The sequence below is a fragment of the Rhamphochromis longiceps genome, linkage group LG17 (genome assembly GCF_057381845.1).
Source record: "Rhamphochromis longiceps isolate RC_006_pf linkage group LG17, R_longiceps_female_GT1.1, whole genome shotgun sequence".
In the NCBI taxonomy this organism is placed as follows: Eukaryota; Metazoa; Chordata; class Actinopteri; order Cichliformes; family Cichlidae; genus Rhamphochromis; species Rhamphochromis longiceps.
In genome coordinates, this window is record NC_140573.1 from 7,962,608 (window position 1) to 7,978,370 (window position 15,763).

General features: G+C 42.7%; 1 protein-coding gene across 3 annotated transcripts in view; it reads left to right on the plus strand.

Annotated features, from left to right (window-relative positions):
* LOC146649245 (inactive tyrosine-protein kinase transmembrane receptor ROR1-like) overlaps nucleotides 1-15,763 on the plus strand; it is a 146,001-nt gene that overhangs the window by 110,277 nt on the left and 19,961 nt on the right. For all 3 annotated transcript variants that reach the window (XM_085385728.1, XM_085385729.1, XM_085385730.1), the window contains 4 exons: nucleotides 11,653-11,780; nucleotides 12,980-13,297; nucleotides 13,379-13,624; nucleotides 13,729-13,931. In XM_085385728.1, coding sequence (XP_085241854.1) covers nucleotides 11,653-11,780; nucleotides 12,980-13,297; nucleotides 13,379-13,624; nucleotides 13,729-13,931 — 895 coding nt within the window. The remainder of the gene's footprint in view (nucleotides 1-11,652; nucleotides 11,781-12,979; nucleotides 13,298-13,378; nucleotides 13,625-13,728; nucleotides 13,932-15,763) is intronic.

Consider the following 15,763-nt stretch of genomic DNA (forward strand, 5'->3'; position numbering starts at 1 on the left):
TGCTTCAGTTTCATCAACATATTACTACTTGCCTGTAGTTCCCAGGAACTCCAGACAAAATGCCTGGATACTCTGAATGTAAAATGTGTTGAGAAACAGCAACACGACTGATGTGTATAGCAAAGGAAAGGGGGTTCCACCTGATCACATTGGGTAATAATTGTTCATTCATCCTAAAAAGAAATTTATAAAGTGAACCAAAGATATATTTTCAGTGACTGGGATCAAAATCCAGTATTTTGCATATTGATTTCTGACACTTTTTACTGTTGTTTCCTTTTAACTGCTCTTACTGCAAACTTTAGCACAGAGGATCTGGTCTTCATTGTTAATCAAACATGCTGCACCTTTGTTCACTCTATCACCTCCTACAAGGACAAAGAGCCAAATTCAACACCGCACCCGGACTGAATATATCCAGCAGTAAATTAAAAAGAGGCTGTAAAAGAAAAGAAAGAAAAAATCTACATGTATTTTATGACATCTGTTATCAACATGCAGTTGAAGAGTATCCCTTTTCTCAAATGTATTTCTTAGACTATCTTTCTAACTCCCAGAACAGTGTTTAAAGTCACAGGCTCAGGTATAGCTCCCTGACATTTTCATTTCGCTAGTGCGAATTTTGAAAGGGTTAATGATGTTAGGGTTTGTTTGGGTTTTTTTACATTGCAGTAGATATAATTTTAAGTTTCACCTTCCTTTTCACCTGAAACCTTTCTACCTTTCTAAAGTGCTTTGCACTTTTGGCAAATCACTTTGTAAACTGCTTTTAAAGGTGCTATATAAATAAAGTGTGTTATCATTTGTAATGCTTTTTTTTCCGTGGGAATTGCAGAAAATGTATCCAGTGGACAAAGGCATACAGAACATACTGTCAGCAGTTCATTAGAAGCTTTGTTTAGTTACAGGAATGTCGTTTAAGGTGGATGTCCTTAAACTGAACATAAGTCTTTTTGTGTGTTTTCTCTGTCATACAGTCCCCAGTGTGTTTAAAGACGGATTATTTATGAGCTTCACAACAGTGTTACCTTTCTCCGTGTCTTTTGTGATTCTTACTCGCTCTCATCAAGGATTATTTCAGTTTCCTCAGGAAGCCGTGCTTGTGTTCAAACATGCACATTCTTGTTCCTTAAGCACCGTCAGTAGCCAGTTAGCCAAAACATGTGTCCTCCTGTCTTTTTTAAGTGTCTGTCTCTGTGTGTTCAGATTGGGATCTGTGATCTAGGCTATAAGCTGTCGTAAATCATGCACAAAAGTGTGTGTGTATATATCTGTGTGTGTGTGTGTGTATATCTGTGTGTGTGTGTGTGTGTGTGTGTATATATCTGTGTGTGTGTGTGTATATATCTGTGTGTGTGTGTGTGTGTGTGTGTGTATATCTGTGTGTCGGGGGGTAGAAGCAGGTTTGCTCCTGGCAGTCTTGTTTCACTCTTCTTTATTTTCTGCTTTCCTTTCTTCTCTCGTCATTATTGTTTCCACACGGATGTTTGCTGGCAGCCTGGAGTCAATTCAAGGAATGCTATTAAGAAAAAAGATAAAGTCAGGAATCTATTTGCAACAGAGATATGGAAAACAAGAATAAAATTTGTAATAGCTCTCCGGGGGGAGAAGACCTCTTACGAAAATAAATTACGAACTGATGTATTTGTTATACTCGACTGACAGTTTGGAATTCAGAGCCCTAATTTTTTGTTACATGGAAGTCAAACATTATAAGGCTGTTTTCCCATTTTGCTGGTCCTTCCTGCTTAAACGACTTTAGATGTTCTGAAAATTATCAACATTTCTATTTTTCAGATATCAGAGCTGCCAGGTTCTTTGTATTTTGTATTTTATTAATCTTTGACCCTCCTTTTAATGTTCTTCATCACACTTTTTCCTTTACTTTCCTTTGCTTTGGGTTATAGTTTTTGCTAAGGCATTCATGTGGCTATTCAAGCGAAAACCCTCCAGCCCTCTCCTCCTCAGGCAGCAAATTCGACTCTGTGACCCCTGAGCTCTGTTTGTTTGTATGTATGCGTCTGCCGAAAAACCACTGGGTTTATGTCAGGCTTAAGCAGACATATTGCCTCCTATACTCCTAATTGACAGACAGATTGACACCTTCACTGCCCAAACCCTCCACCCTCCAGGACCTCTGAGTCCCTTCTGCCCTCTGGGAAAGTGATGTCACCAGGTCAGGAGTTTTGTGAGGAGTGATGGGATTGATGTCGGTTCCTTTCCTGCATGTTGAACTCTTGTATTAAACTTTTCTGGGTCTTATAGCAGAGCGCAGTGCAACACCAGCATCTATATCTGGGAGTCATTTTTGCGTTATTATAGATAAGATAAGTATCTAAGTTGCATTCAGTGAAGTGTTTTACAAAAATAATTTTCTAGGTTTTATCTCAATTCAAGAGTTATTCAAACAGACAGCTTAATGAAAGCTTTAGCTTTTATTTTTCAAAGTCACTAATCACTGCACTGGCTTTTCAGTAAAAATCAGTTGAAGTATGTGCAAGAATTCTATATTTGGCATTAGCAGAGAAACAAAGACTGCGACTGTAGACTATATTCAGACCAAGTGATAAGCAATGAGACTGAAAAATGAAGCCAGAGTAAAAATATTCAAAGGGTCAAAGCCACTGAGTAACTAACTTTGTTTCGGAATAATTCTCTATTTTGTTGTCTTATTTCATTGTTTTATGTAAACAACACTCTTCTTCCATATTTATTGATACAAAGTTGCTCTTGTAAAAGAGGAAATTTTTTTAAAGTGAAGTTGTTCACAGTTTTCCAAAATGTCTGGTTTTGATTCTTTGGCACCTGGTCTCTTCAGAAGTGTACCCTTTCTGCTGGTCAGTGGAGCACAGATGCTACACCTTAAATATGACTCATTAGGAGAGAATTCTAATGTCTAAACCCCGGTTACAGTCGCAGTGAGATAAATATCTAGAGAGAGAGATTTTTTTTTATATTAGCACATAATTAGCTGGTTTCCACTGCATCATCCTTTTTAACCTAGCTAGCATTAGCTCACAGCTTATATGGTCACTCCAGTGTTTGGTTACTTGTCTCTTAAAAGGCCATAGAGGCTCCAAAACAGTAGTCCACAAACCAAACCAGTGACACATCCATGTTTTATACACTTTGCCTTAGACCCACTGTCTGTGTGCTTAAAAGTGCAGCCTCCCCATTTATTTAAATGATACCAGACTGAGTGGGTAGCCAGGCAGGCAGTAAAATAACAGCTGGATCATCTGTAAACGGCAGACACTGAATTCCCCATTTGTACTGTTTACCCCGTTACTGTTTATATTAATACTGTGATACAAAACCACAGAAGAAGAAACCTTCTTCCTCCTAGTATTATAAAGCTTCATTCATGGTTTTGGCACCCAATAAACCCTCATACTGATGGCTATATTAATCAAGCTTAGCATTCAGGCAGTTTCGACCATACTACCAAAGTTTTGCTATGCTGGATGGAAAAAAACTGTGATTTTGATTTTGTTTTCAGAGAAGCCTCCTTATTTTTTTCCCTTTTAAAAAAAATGCACACCAGCTCAAATTAATCCCTCATGTTTGTTCTTACATCCTTCTTCTCTTAGCGCTCTGTTAGTTTCCTTCTCTCTGACAGAAGCCTCTATTGTTGCAGTCAGCGAGCAGCAGTAACATGATGACCAAGAGGGCCTTCTCTCTCCATTGTATCCTGATGCAGTGCCTCAGTTTGCCCTCACTTGCTGTTCATTCCCAGTGTGGTCACGGGCCACTGGCAGCCACAGATCCCAGTCAGCCTCAGCCTCTGGTGGCCATTTTGGCTCCCTGTCAGTAAGAGATCATTACACAGCCCTACTGTGATAATGAAATCACGAGTGCACACCAATGGAGAGAGCCCAACATGCTGACGAATGCGTGTAGATTTCACCTGCTGCACAGACAAATTGAAAAACGGAGACTTAGATGCACTTGTGCATCTCCAGATGCACAAGTGCCGTCTGATTTGTTGTTGGGCATCTTTAATCTGTTGCAAACATACATAGCGTCTAACACATAAATTTGCAAACAGTTGTATTCAAGTGATACAATACAACTCATGAGCTTTACTGGGCATATCCAACCAGTCACCTTCTTTTCTGACTCTCTTTAGATGATTTGCACATCATTGCACTTTGGCTTCTTTTACATGACAATTATGAATTTATACAACGTAATATGTATAATGGGTTGGTAACAAAAAGGTACATTATCAACTAAATTTGCAGGTTTAGAGCAGCAAAAAGTTATTGGTCATGTTAGACCTCCTGATTCTGTCAAAGCATTTATTATTCCTGTCAAACCAGGATGAGAGTGATTAAATAAAAACTAGTTTAGGGGCATCCCTAATCAGGATACAACAGCTGTGACCTCATGTTGCTAGCAGCTCATCTCCTCTTCACTCAGCACCCAGAGCAGCTAATGGAAACAAAACCCTAAAATCTAAAGTGTCATCACGATTTCCCTCCCCCTTCTCATCATCCTCAAATCCTTTCCTTTCCATAGCATGCTCCAACAAAGAGCATTGAGATTCACATCCCTTTACCCCACAACTCAGCACAAACCCATCATCACAGACTTCTTATGGGGAAACACTCGAGCTTATATCCTCAAGGCTTAAAGGTTTCTTTCATTATCAGAACCCTACACCAAAGTTTAATCCTCAAATGAGACCAGGACGAGGCCGCTTGTCATATTCTGTCACACCACCTCCTCCCACCACAACTCTTCATATTCATGAAGCAGATGTGAGGAAGCAGTTTAAGAACCTGAATGCTCGGAAAGCTCCCGGCCCAGACGGTGTGTCTCCTGCCACCCTCAGACACTGTGCAAACGAGCTGGCCCCAGTGTTTTCTGGCATTTTCAACTCCTCACTGCAGGCATGTCATGTGCCTGCCTGCTTCAAGTCCTCCACCATAATCCCTGTCCCCAAGAAATCTAGGATCACTGGACTAAATGACTACAGACCCGTGGCTCTGACATCTGTGGTCATGAAGTCTTTTGAGCGCCTAGTTCTCTCCCATCTCAGGACCCTCACGGCCCCCCTCCTGGACCCCCTGCAGTTTGCATATAGAGCCAACAGGTCTGTAGACGACGCCATCAACATGGCCCTACACTTCATCCTGCAGCATCTGGACTCCCCAGGAACCTACGCCAGGATCCTGTTTGTGGACTTCAGCTCTGCCTTCAACACCATCCTTCCAGACCATCTCCGAGACAAGCTTTCCCAGATGAATGTGCCTGATCCCATCTGCCGGTGGATCACTGACTTCCTGACGGACAGGAAGCAGCATGTGAGGCTGGGAAAGAATGTCTCGGACTCCCGGACCATCAGCACCGGCTCCCCTCAGGGCTGTGTTCTTTCTCCTCTGCTCTTCTCCCTGTACACCAACTGCTGCACCTCCACCCACCAGTCTGTCAAGCTAATCAAGTTTGCAGATGACACCACCGTTATCGGACGGGGACGAGTCTGCCTACAGGAGGGAGGTTGAACGTCTGGTGTCCTGGTGCAGCCACAACAACCTGGTGCTGAATGCCCAGAAGACAGTGGAGATTATTGTGGACTTCAGGAAGCACACAGCCCCATTCCCCCCCATCATCCTGTCTGACACCCCCATCACCTCTGTGGACTCATTCCGCTTCCTGGGTACCACCATCACCCAGGACCTGAAGTGGGAGCCCACCATCACCTCCGTCATCAAGAAAGCCCAGCAGAGGATGTACTTCCTGAGGCAGCTGAAGAAATTCAACCTGCCAACACGGACGATGATGCAGTTCTACACTGCAATCATCGAGTCCATCCTCACCTCCTCCATCACCGTGTGGTACGCTGGAGCCACTATCAGGGACAAACAGAGACTGCAGCGTGTTGTGCGCTCTGCTGAGAAGGTGATTGGCTGCAGACTCCCATCTTTGCAGGACCTGTACACCTCCAGGACATTGCGGCGTGCAGCTCGGATCTCAGCTGACCCTTCTCACCCTGGACACAGTCTGTTTGACCTGCTCCCCTCAGGCAGAAGGCTCCGGTCCATTCGCACCAGAACCTCTCGCCATAAGAACAGTTTCTTCCCCTCTGCTGTTGGACACATGAACAATAACCATATGACTGTACCCGCCACTAACACATGACCCTACGCTGTGTTCACTGCATCATTCTATGTTTGGCACTGATCACCACCTGCACTCATGTATATATCTTTCAACGTAGCACTCTTAATTCTTATTCTCATGTATATATCTCATGTATATCTCATGCACATATCTTTCCACGTAGCACTTTTAATTCTTATCCCTACTTTTATTTTTTTCCATGTCTATTTAAGTGCTATTTATGACAGCATGTTTGCACTGAAGCACCGCAGCAATTTCCTAATGTTGTAAACCTGCTCAACATTTGGCAATAAACCCCTTTCTGATTCTGATTCTGATTCTGGAGTAAAGAAAGTGTGTGCTCATTCGTGTCACAGCCTTTTTGAGCTGTGTTCATGTTCTGTGTTCATTGGTCGGACAGTTATCTTCACTGCCATGTGTCCCACTAATGAATAAAAATCGTCACGGAAAAGTTAAAGCAGATAAGAGTGAAGACGAGTCATCACATTGGAAAGTGGAACTGGGAGAGTTTGCGGAATCTGTGGAAATCCTGAGAACTTTGGACGTTTTGATGAATATGGTTTAAAAAATCCAGATTGAACAACTTATTAGAGATATTCAGAGTTGACTCAACATTTTTTAACATTCTTCCTTAACTGAAAACTCTCCCTTTCCTGATAATTCTATGTTTGTGTTAAACCACAGCCCTTAAATCCCGGAACGTGTCTGTGTCATTGTACTGATGTTCTGACACAGTATTAGTCAAGAGATCAGAGAGAAGACATCAAAACGAGCCCACTCCATCCTATCATCAGTTTGTGGTTTATATGTTTCATTGTCCAAGCACGTGTGTTTCTGCCTATGAAAAACTGAAAATGTACAGTGCAAAGGTTTTGAGCCACTCCTAATTTCTTTAGAATTTGCTTCTAGGAGCCAGACTTTCTTGTGATGTTTATTAAAATGGTCTTGAGCAACGATTCTCGGTGCTTTTTCACAGTTGTTTGGACATTGGCTGCTTTTTCACAGTGTAGTCCGTGCACCTGACCAGTTCAAGCAACTGACTGCTGACCTATGGCTTGTTCAAGCATAAAAAGGCACTTTACTCAAATGATGAATCAGTGTTGTGTCAAAACATAATCGAAAACTTCGCAAGGTACCAATTTGAAATTGCAACTTTGGGCTAGCAGCCTGTAGCAATTGTTCCCATTTATCTAGCTGAAGAAACATCAAACAAAAAACTTAAATGGCCTTCAAGGAAAACTATTCCTGAAGACTACTTAAAGAAATTATAAGAAAGATGCCAAAGGGAATTCAGGCAGTGATGAAAAATAAAGGTGGCCAAATACCAAATACTGACTCTCACACTACAATTGTACAAACTCTGTTTTTGCTTTCTATACTTTATTTCCATGTAGGCTTGCACATGTTTTAATATATCCCTGCACCTATTTCCAATTTTGCTAGCAAAACATAAAGAAATTTGAAGTGGCTCAAGACACAATATTGTAAATATGTCCATGTTCTTTTCCTTGTAATCCTAATTTTAGTTTACAGAATGACTCCAGAGCTGCTGTTTGAGTCTGATGGTTTACCACATTGGTTCAAATTAAAACATCTCAACACCTATTAGATGGATTACCATGCAATAATATGCAGATGTTGGATTATGTTACCTTATGTATTTGACAATCTCCTAGCACCACCGTGTGGATTTACATTTGGGATTTCGAGTGAGACTGAAAACATAAAGCAGTGTTAGCTTGGTTTTTATAACAGTGCCAAAATAGTTAGTATGGATAGGATCAGTCTTGTTCTCTTATTGGATGCTTTCAAATTTATATAAAACTCACCTCCCACTTTATTAGGTACACTTGCTCAACCGGTCATTAACAAATAACTAATCAGCTAATGACATGACAGTAACCCTTTAGCCATGCAGACATGGTCAAGATGAGCTGCAGAAATTCAAACCAAGCATTGGAATGGAAAAGAAAGCTGAACAAAGACTGTGGCATGGTTGTTGGTGCTAGATGTGCTGAAACTGCTGATATACTGGGATTTTGACACACAACACTGTCAGATCTCAGTCCAATTTGGCATGCGGTGGAAGGGGAGAAAAATGTGCACCAACTGCTTCATGCTCTCACGCTAGTATGGATAAAATCTTGTGCCACCAAGAATTAAAGCTGTTTTGAAAGGACGGTTATAATGGGGTCCAACCAGGTAATAACAACATGTACGTAGGTGTTTTTGTACTTCCATTCTTCAACAACCATCCACCCATCCAACGTCTTCCATTTGTCCAATTCAGGGTTGCTTCATGTGGCTCACATGAGCTAGATGTTCCATTTATATCCATCTCCCTATTTATTTATTTCGAGCGTGAAAAAAGTAAATAAATACTTGAATTACATATGAATCGAATGAGTTGAACTCTATATCTTTTCTACACACCTATTGTGCAAATGTATTTACCACACAGGTCTGGTAAATACTAGTCTCTATTTAATACTGTGGATGTTAACCTGGGTGTTGGGTGGAAAAAGACCATGGCTGCTCAGCAAGCACTTCCCTGAATAAATAATGAGGTCGGAAAAAATGTAATTGGACAATGCATCAGTGTCTTCAGCACCTTGTTTAGGCTCTGTGGTGAGGCTCGTCTTTCTGTTTATATCTGGATTATAGATCGAGTCTGGAACGGAGAAGGCTCCCTTTGTAATTAACTGTTATAAAACATTATACAGAGGGCCCGTGGCGTTAGTGTGTAAAATCAAAGGCCTGAACAGTTATTCACTGTTTACACAAATAGCAACCGCGCTTAGCTTTCCCCTGCTCGGGATAGCTTACACTGACACACACAAACACATGAGAAAATAAATGGACAAGAAAACACCGAGAGAGGTTTTCGGAAAACCTCAGATGTCTCACAGTGATTAGGTTTTCGTAGATGTGTCTATCGCTCTTCGAACATGCTGTTATCCATTCCTTCCCTACCAGACGAGATGCTTTAATCATCTTCTTAGACATGGTCTTGGAAGCTCCGTTGATTTGGAAACCAGTGAAAGAAGCTAAAATACAGGAAGCCCAGTGAGGGCGACTTGGGATTCAAGCTGAGCCGCTTTGGTTTAGGGCGTTCTGACTTGCAGTAGTTATAATTTGCCCGCGGGGATCTGGCTGCACTGCGGTGGATCGTCTCCTCTCCCTTGTCATTTGCTTGTCTGTGTGTGGCTTCATGCTAGTGTGGATGTTTGTGTCCACCGTTCTCTGTGACGCACAACCAAACTAACCTCTGGGTTGCCTGGACACACTCCAGCCCTCGCTCTTTATCCCGTTTGTGTATGTTTTCTCATGCCAGAGCTACCTTTTTTTATGTTCCGCTTCATTACGTTCAAAAATGGCAGGAACCTAACCAATTGTAAGTCTCTCAAATTATTCAATTATTACTGCTTACAATTACCAGACACTCCCTTTATTGCTTTCACCTAAACACAGGCGGCTCTTCCCCAAAAGGGTGAAAAACATCCAAAGGAGTATCAGTTTATGCATTTGCGGCTTGTTGAAGGGGTGCTAAGCCCTCTGCAGGCCCACCGCAACATGAAGTCATTATTACTGCATATTTTAGTAGGAAATTACATATTCCGGGGATAAAATCTGTTTAAACCTGCATTAAGTTGTAAAGTTACCCTATCTCTGAGGAATCGGCAGTATGCAGACCGCTGCCCTGGTAGTCATGTGTGTGAGTGTGGGTGGGTGTGTGTGTGCATGAGTGTGTGTGTGAGTGTGTGTCCATGTCTGGAAAGCCCATTTAAGATCTGCACAGACAGGGAAAGGGGGTTAACTGACCTTGGCCCTTCAGTCACTTAACACTCCACAGAGAGAGGTAACCTACTGACCTCACACTCACACCAAACCAGGATGGGGGAATGTGTGTGCAATTTTTACAGCTTGTGGAGTAAAATTAGTGCTTTTCGCACTTTGTACCATCTCTTGTAAACCATCCAACTCTCATTAGCAAAAGTGACGTTTCTGTAAAGCTGTAATAAAAGAATGATGTGCAAAAGAAGTAGAGAAGCAGTTAAATTCTCACTAGGCTGCTACACAATAGTGTTTTTTAAACCCCCATATATGGTGGCCCTGAAAGGTCAAACAGACTGCAAGTTAAGGAAACACTAAGTAAATAGAAAAATGCAGCAAAAGCGTAGAAAACACAACAGAAGTTGAATAAAACAGAAGTAGAAAAAACAAAATCCAGAAATGTTTCTGGGGACACAATAATGTGATGGACCAGCCACAGAACGGACAGAAATCAAAAAATACGGAGGCGTCATTAAAAGCAGTTGAGGATTCATCAATGTTATGTGTTATATTGTTGTTTTAATTGCACACTTCGTATAATACTGTAGGTAGTTTGCTATTGGCCATCTACTGTTGGCTTGTCATTTGTGCAACTCTTCCGTCACGTTATTGTCTCCCCAAAAACATTTGTGTGTTGTTTTGTGATTATTAGCAACTTTTTTTCTATTTCTATTGGGGTTTTTATTCAGTTTTATTTTGTGTGCTTTTTCAGCATTTTTCTATTTGCTGGTGTTTTCATAAGCTGCGGTCCAATCGACCTCTCGGGGCCACCTTACCTATCAGAGTCGAAATGTTTGACTATTGGTGTTATTGTTCAGCCAATCACAGCTGAGGCCTGTGTCTTAGCTGTGATTGGCTGCACTTTAAGTTAAATATATTAAAAATGTCATAGTCTAGCTGCTTCTGTTCGCCATTACTCAGGCAGCAGGTCTGCACCATGAGGATATACTTCATATATGCAGTGGCATCGTGGACTCGCCTATACCACATATTGCAGTTGTGCCTGGTCTTAACGTCCCATATGGTATGACTTAAAGCGCATGACAAAGTGATCTCACACTGAGCGAGTGGTCTGCCGGTGAGCGTGGGCTTTGTGTGTGTGTGTGTGTGTGTGTGTGTGTGTGTGTGTGTGTGTGTGTGTGTGTGTGTGTGTGTGTGTGTGTGTGTGTGTGTGTGTGTGTATGGAGAAAGAATAAAAAAGCACAGAGAGTGAGACAGGAAGGGGAGAGGATGATGATGACTGTGTTAAGCGGGATAAGAATCGTTACATTAACGAGGAAATTAAAAGAAATGCCCCAAAAGAAGCTCACTGAGTGGAGTTGCATAGCTGTAGAAACAAGGTTGCTCTCTTTCTCCTTTCATATGTTTTAAATTGTGGCTCAGAGTGACGACTCTCTGACGCAACACGAATAAAGTCCGACGTGAGATATTAATTCTTAAAGCAGTTTACTGTGAATAAGGACATTTATGTGTATTAGATATCTGCCTTTGAGTTTGCCTGATCTGTAGCCAAGCAAAGGCAGCAAGGAGCAGCCTTTCCCTCCACAGAAGTGGAACTAGTTGGTCTTGTGGGATATGCTAATGTAGACTGACCTCTAGTGGTTTTCCTGTGAAAGAGTCGATGAAATTGATTCATGTTGTTCAGACGAACTTTAAAAGCACCCTCTCTTTCTCGCCCCTCTGACCTCTCAGCAACGGGTTTCCTGAAGATGGATTCTGCCAGCCGTACAGAGGCATAGCCTGCGCCCGCTTTATCGGCAACCGCAGCATTTTTGTCGACTCGCTGCAGATGCAGGGGGAGATTGAGACCCAGATCACAGGTGAGTTTGAGCGGGCTAAACCTCCTTCGAGCCAACACAAATCGAATTAATGTTTTGAGAATAGATTAAATTTACTTCTACATCCATCATAAATACATATTCATTCATAAGAAACGTTTGATTAGTTTGTGTGTACAGGCTTAACTTGATGAAGATGATTCCATGTTACTAAATATTTAGTTCCTGCAGATTCAAGAAAGACAACTGAACACAATCAATGACCAAAGGGCATACAGTACTGTGCAAAAGTCTTGAGCCAAAAGTCATTTCTTTATGCTTTGTTTGAAAAATTGGAATAAGTGCCGCTTCTTCTGTCCTTGCTCTTGATGGCAGATGGCACCTGCATTTTTGGTAGATTCAATTAAATGGGAGAAAATTATGTCTTTCAGAGACATAATTTGTCTCTAAAAGACAAATAATACTGATAATACTGATAATACTGAAGAGACTGAAACTGCCAAACTCTTTTAGAGACATAATTTGCTGCTAAAAATAAAAAAGATGTAGTAATTCAATAAAAACTTTGTGTAAATTCAGATTTTTCAGAAGGTAATCATAATTAATATGCTCCAGGAAGGAAGCAGAACGTCACTTAGAGAGTTCAAAGGGAGTTCACCACTCAGTATGAATCACATGTGGCCGACACACTGTTTCCAGTGTTGTTACACGTCTGTGTCTCAGCGTGTGTGCTTTTTGTTTTATGCGTATGCATGCGTTTGTCCTCAGAGGTCATTATTGATTATATCCGTGCAACAGTTCAGGGAATGACGCAGGCCATGAATCCAGAGCCTGATCTGAAACATCAAGGACGAGTGATAATTGAGATTTATGGCGCCACAGAGTCGTAACAGGCCAACAGTAGGACTGTAAATCATATCAGAGTCCAGATTCAGCATCTTGAATTTAATGTCACACTTACTGATCTCTATGTTCCTTTTTACTCAAGCAACATGTGCTGGAGAAACATTTGGATGGTTGTCAGGTTCACTTGGCCGCTTTTTATTCGCGTCTCCTCTTCATCGTAGTCGCCGTAGTGATAATGACAGCCGCAGCAATGCACATGTTTGCAATAAGTGAACAGCATCGCTGTGCGCGAGTCGTGCATTTAAAGTATGAAATTCTCTGTTTTTATTCAGTCTCCTAATTCTTCGTTATTTAGAAACTTTCAAGCAACTGAAATTGAATCCTCTCGTTCCCAGCGGCCTTCACCATGATCGGGACGTCCAACCATTTGTCTGACCGCTGCTCGCAGTTCGCCATCCCTTCCCTCTGCCACTTTGCCTTCCCAACGTGCGACCGCAGCTCGGGGTCCGACAAACCCCGTGACCTCTGTAAGGACGAATGCGAGATCCTGGAGAACGACTTGTGTAAAACCGAGTACATCATCGCCCGCTCCAACCCGATAATACTGAAGAGACTGAAACTGCCAAACTGCGATGACCTGGCTACTTCCGACAGCCCCGAGGCCGCCAACTGTCTGAGGATCGGGATCCCTATGACAGAGCCTATTAACAAGAGTGAGACATGTTCATGTGGCAATTGTAATGATTTACTGTGTTGACGCTGCTAAAACATCATTGTCTGTTATATTCCACCAGATCACAAATGTTATAACAACAGTGGGGTAGACTACAGAGGGACGGTAAGCATAACCAAGTCAGGGCGTCAGTGTCAGCCGTGGAACTCCCAGTATCCTCACAGCCACAACTACCAGGCTGTGCGCTACCCGGAGCTTAACGGAGGACACTCGTACTGCCGCAACCCAGGGAACAAACACGAGGCCCCCTGGTGCTTCACACTAGATGAGGGGGTCAGAATGGAGCTCTGCGACATACCCCTCTGTGGTGAGACACTAGTTTTAAATCGTAGTTTGCGATGTTGCCTTTGTGACACATGTGTGACGTGTGAAATGACATGATTCCCCTCTCTCGATGTCCCATCTGTTTAGACCATAAGGAGTCTGGCATTGAGATCTTGTACATCCTGGTTCCCAGCGTGGTAATCCCCTTAGCCATCGCGTTGCTCTTCTTCTTCATCTGCGTGTGCCGCAACAACCAGAAGTCCTCCAGGCCTCCCGTGACGCGCCAACCCAAACCCGTCCGCGGCCAGAACGTTGAGATGTCCATGCTCGCGACTGCATACAAGCCTAAGGTAGGGAGCGTTACAGTCACAGCAGATGGCACTCAGGGTGGGGAATAAATGACGGAGGGCCTTCCTGGTAATCCTGCAGATTACCGTTTATTTCTGCAGATATAGAACACTTTTTACATGTAATATCAACGCAAAAATTAAACACTGTAAACTTCACGATTTTGAAGTGGACACTAAGTGCATCATCACGCTGTTGTGTAATGACTGTAAAGAGGCTGTCGTTTGGCATGCAAACAGACTGCAGAAGGAGTCAAAACACTGGCACAGCCCTCTGTGTGTCATTAGGGATATGTCACGGCATGCCGGGGTTACTGGCTTGAGTGTGTGTGGAAACGACCTGTCTCAGACAAAGCATCAGATCCGTCATCAGAGCTCAGCAGGTTCAGGAATGTTCAACTGCAGCCCACCACCTCCCTCCTGTTTATTTCTCACTGTCTCTTTTTCCACACCCTTCCCTTCTCCTTATCCTTGGTCCTCTCACTTAATTAATCTTTTTAAGTGTGCCTATGCCAAGAGGCACACTTATTACTATTCGTCGGCTTTATTATTCTTATTCTTATTATTATTTTTCCGCTTGGTGGAAAACTCCATATCCCACAATTCTGCCGAGTAAAACAATGGCGGCTACCTCTTCGTTTTATATATGTTTTTTATTAGTGTTTCTAGGTCACAAAATAAACTTTAAAGATATTTTCAGGTGAGAATGTAGGTGTGTAAACTTCAAATAGCTGCTCGTTTTATCAAGACATCCCATATTAGCAAGTTCTCTTACGTGTTGCTGCTAGCTAGCTAGCGCGGCTAGCGACCCTTAGCTAAAAAGCACCCGGGCTTCGCTTACAGTGAGGCGGCTCTAACTCCTTTAACCCCCCCACCCCCCACCCCGATCGCTCGCAAACAGTCTGTGTTTCAGTGGACTTATATTTCGTTTATATGGGCCGATGATGCTGGTCGATGTGGGAAAAATAACTGAGTTGTTGGGTGGTGGCTAACGCGGAGCTACAACAGAGGGCAGCTAGCCACCGGTGTATGTCTCTTTCCCCTCATACAGTGGGGCAAAAAAGTATTTAGTCAGCCACCGATTGTGCAAGTTCCCCCACTTAAAATGATGACAGAGGTCAGTAATTTGCACCAGAGGTACACTTCAACTGTGAGAGACAGAATGTGAAAAAAAAATCCATGAATTCACATGGTAAGATTTGTAAAGAATTTATTCGTAAATCAGGGTGGAAAATAAGTATTTGGTCACCTCAAACAAGGGAAATCTCTGGCTCTCACAGACCTGTAACGTCTTCTGTAAGAAGCTTTTCTGTCCCCCACTCGTTACCTGTATGAATGGCACCTGTTTGAACTCATCATCTGTATAAAAGACACCTGTCCACAGCCTCAAACAGTCAGACTCCAAACTCCGCCATGGCCAAGACCAAAGAGCTTTCGAAGGACACCAGGAAAAGTATTGTAGACCTGCACCAGACTGGGAAGAGTGAATCTACAATAGGCAAGCAGCTTGGTGTGAAAAAATCAACTGTGGGAGCAATCATCAGAAAATGGAAGACATACAAGACCACTGATAATCTCCCTCGATCTGGGGCTCCACGCAAGATCTCATCCCGTGGGGTCAAAATGATCATGAGAACGGTGAGCAAAGATCCCAGAACCACACGGGGGGACCTGGTGAATGACCTGCAGAGAGCTGGGACCAAAGTAACAAAGGTCACCATCAGTAACACACTACAACGGCAGGGAATCAAATCCCGCAGTGCCAGACGTGTTCCGTTGCTGAAGCCAGTGCGGGTCCAGGCCCGTCTGAAGTTTGCCAGAGAGCACATGGATGA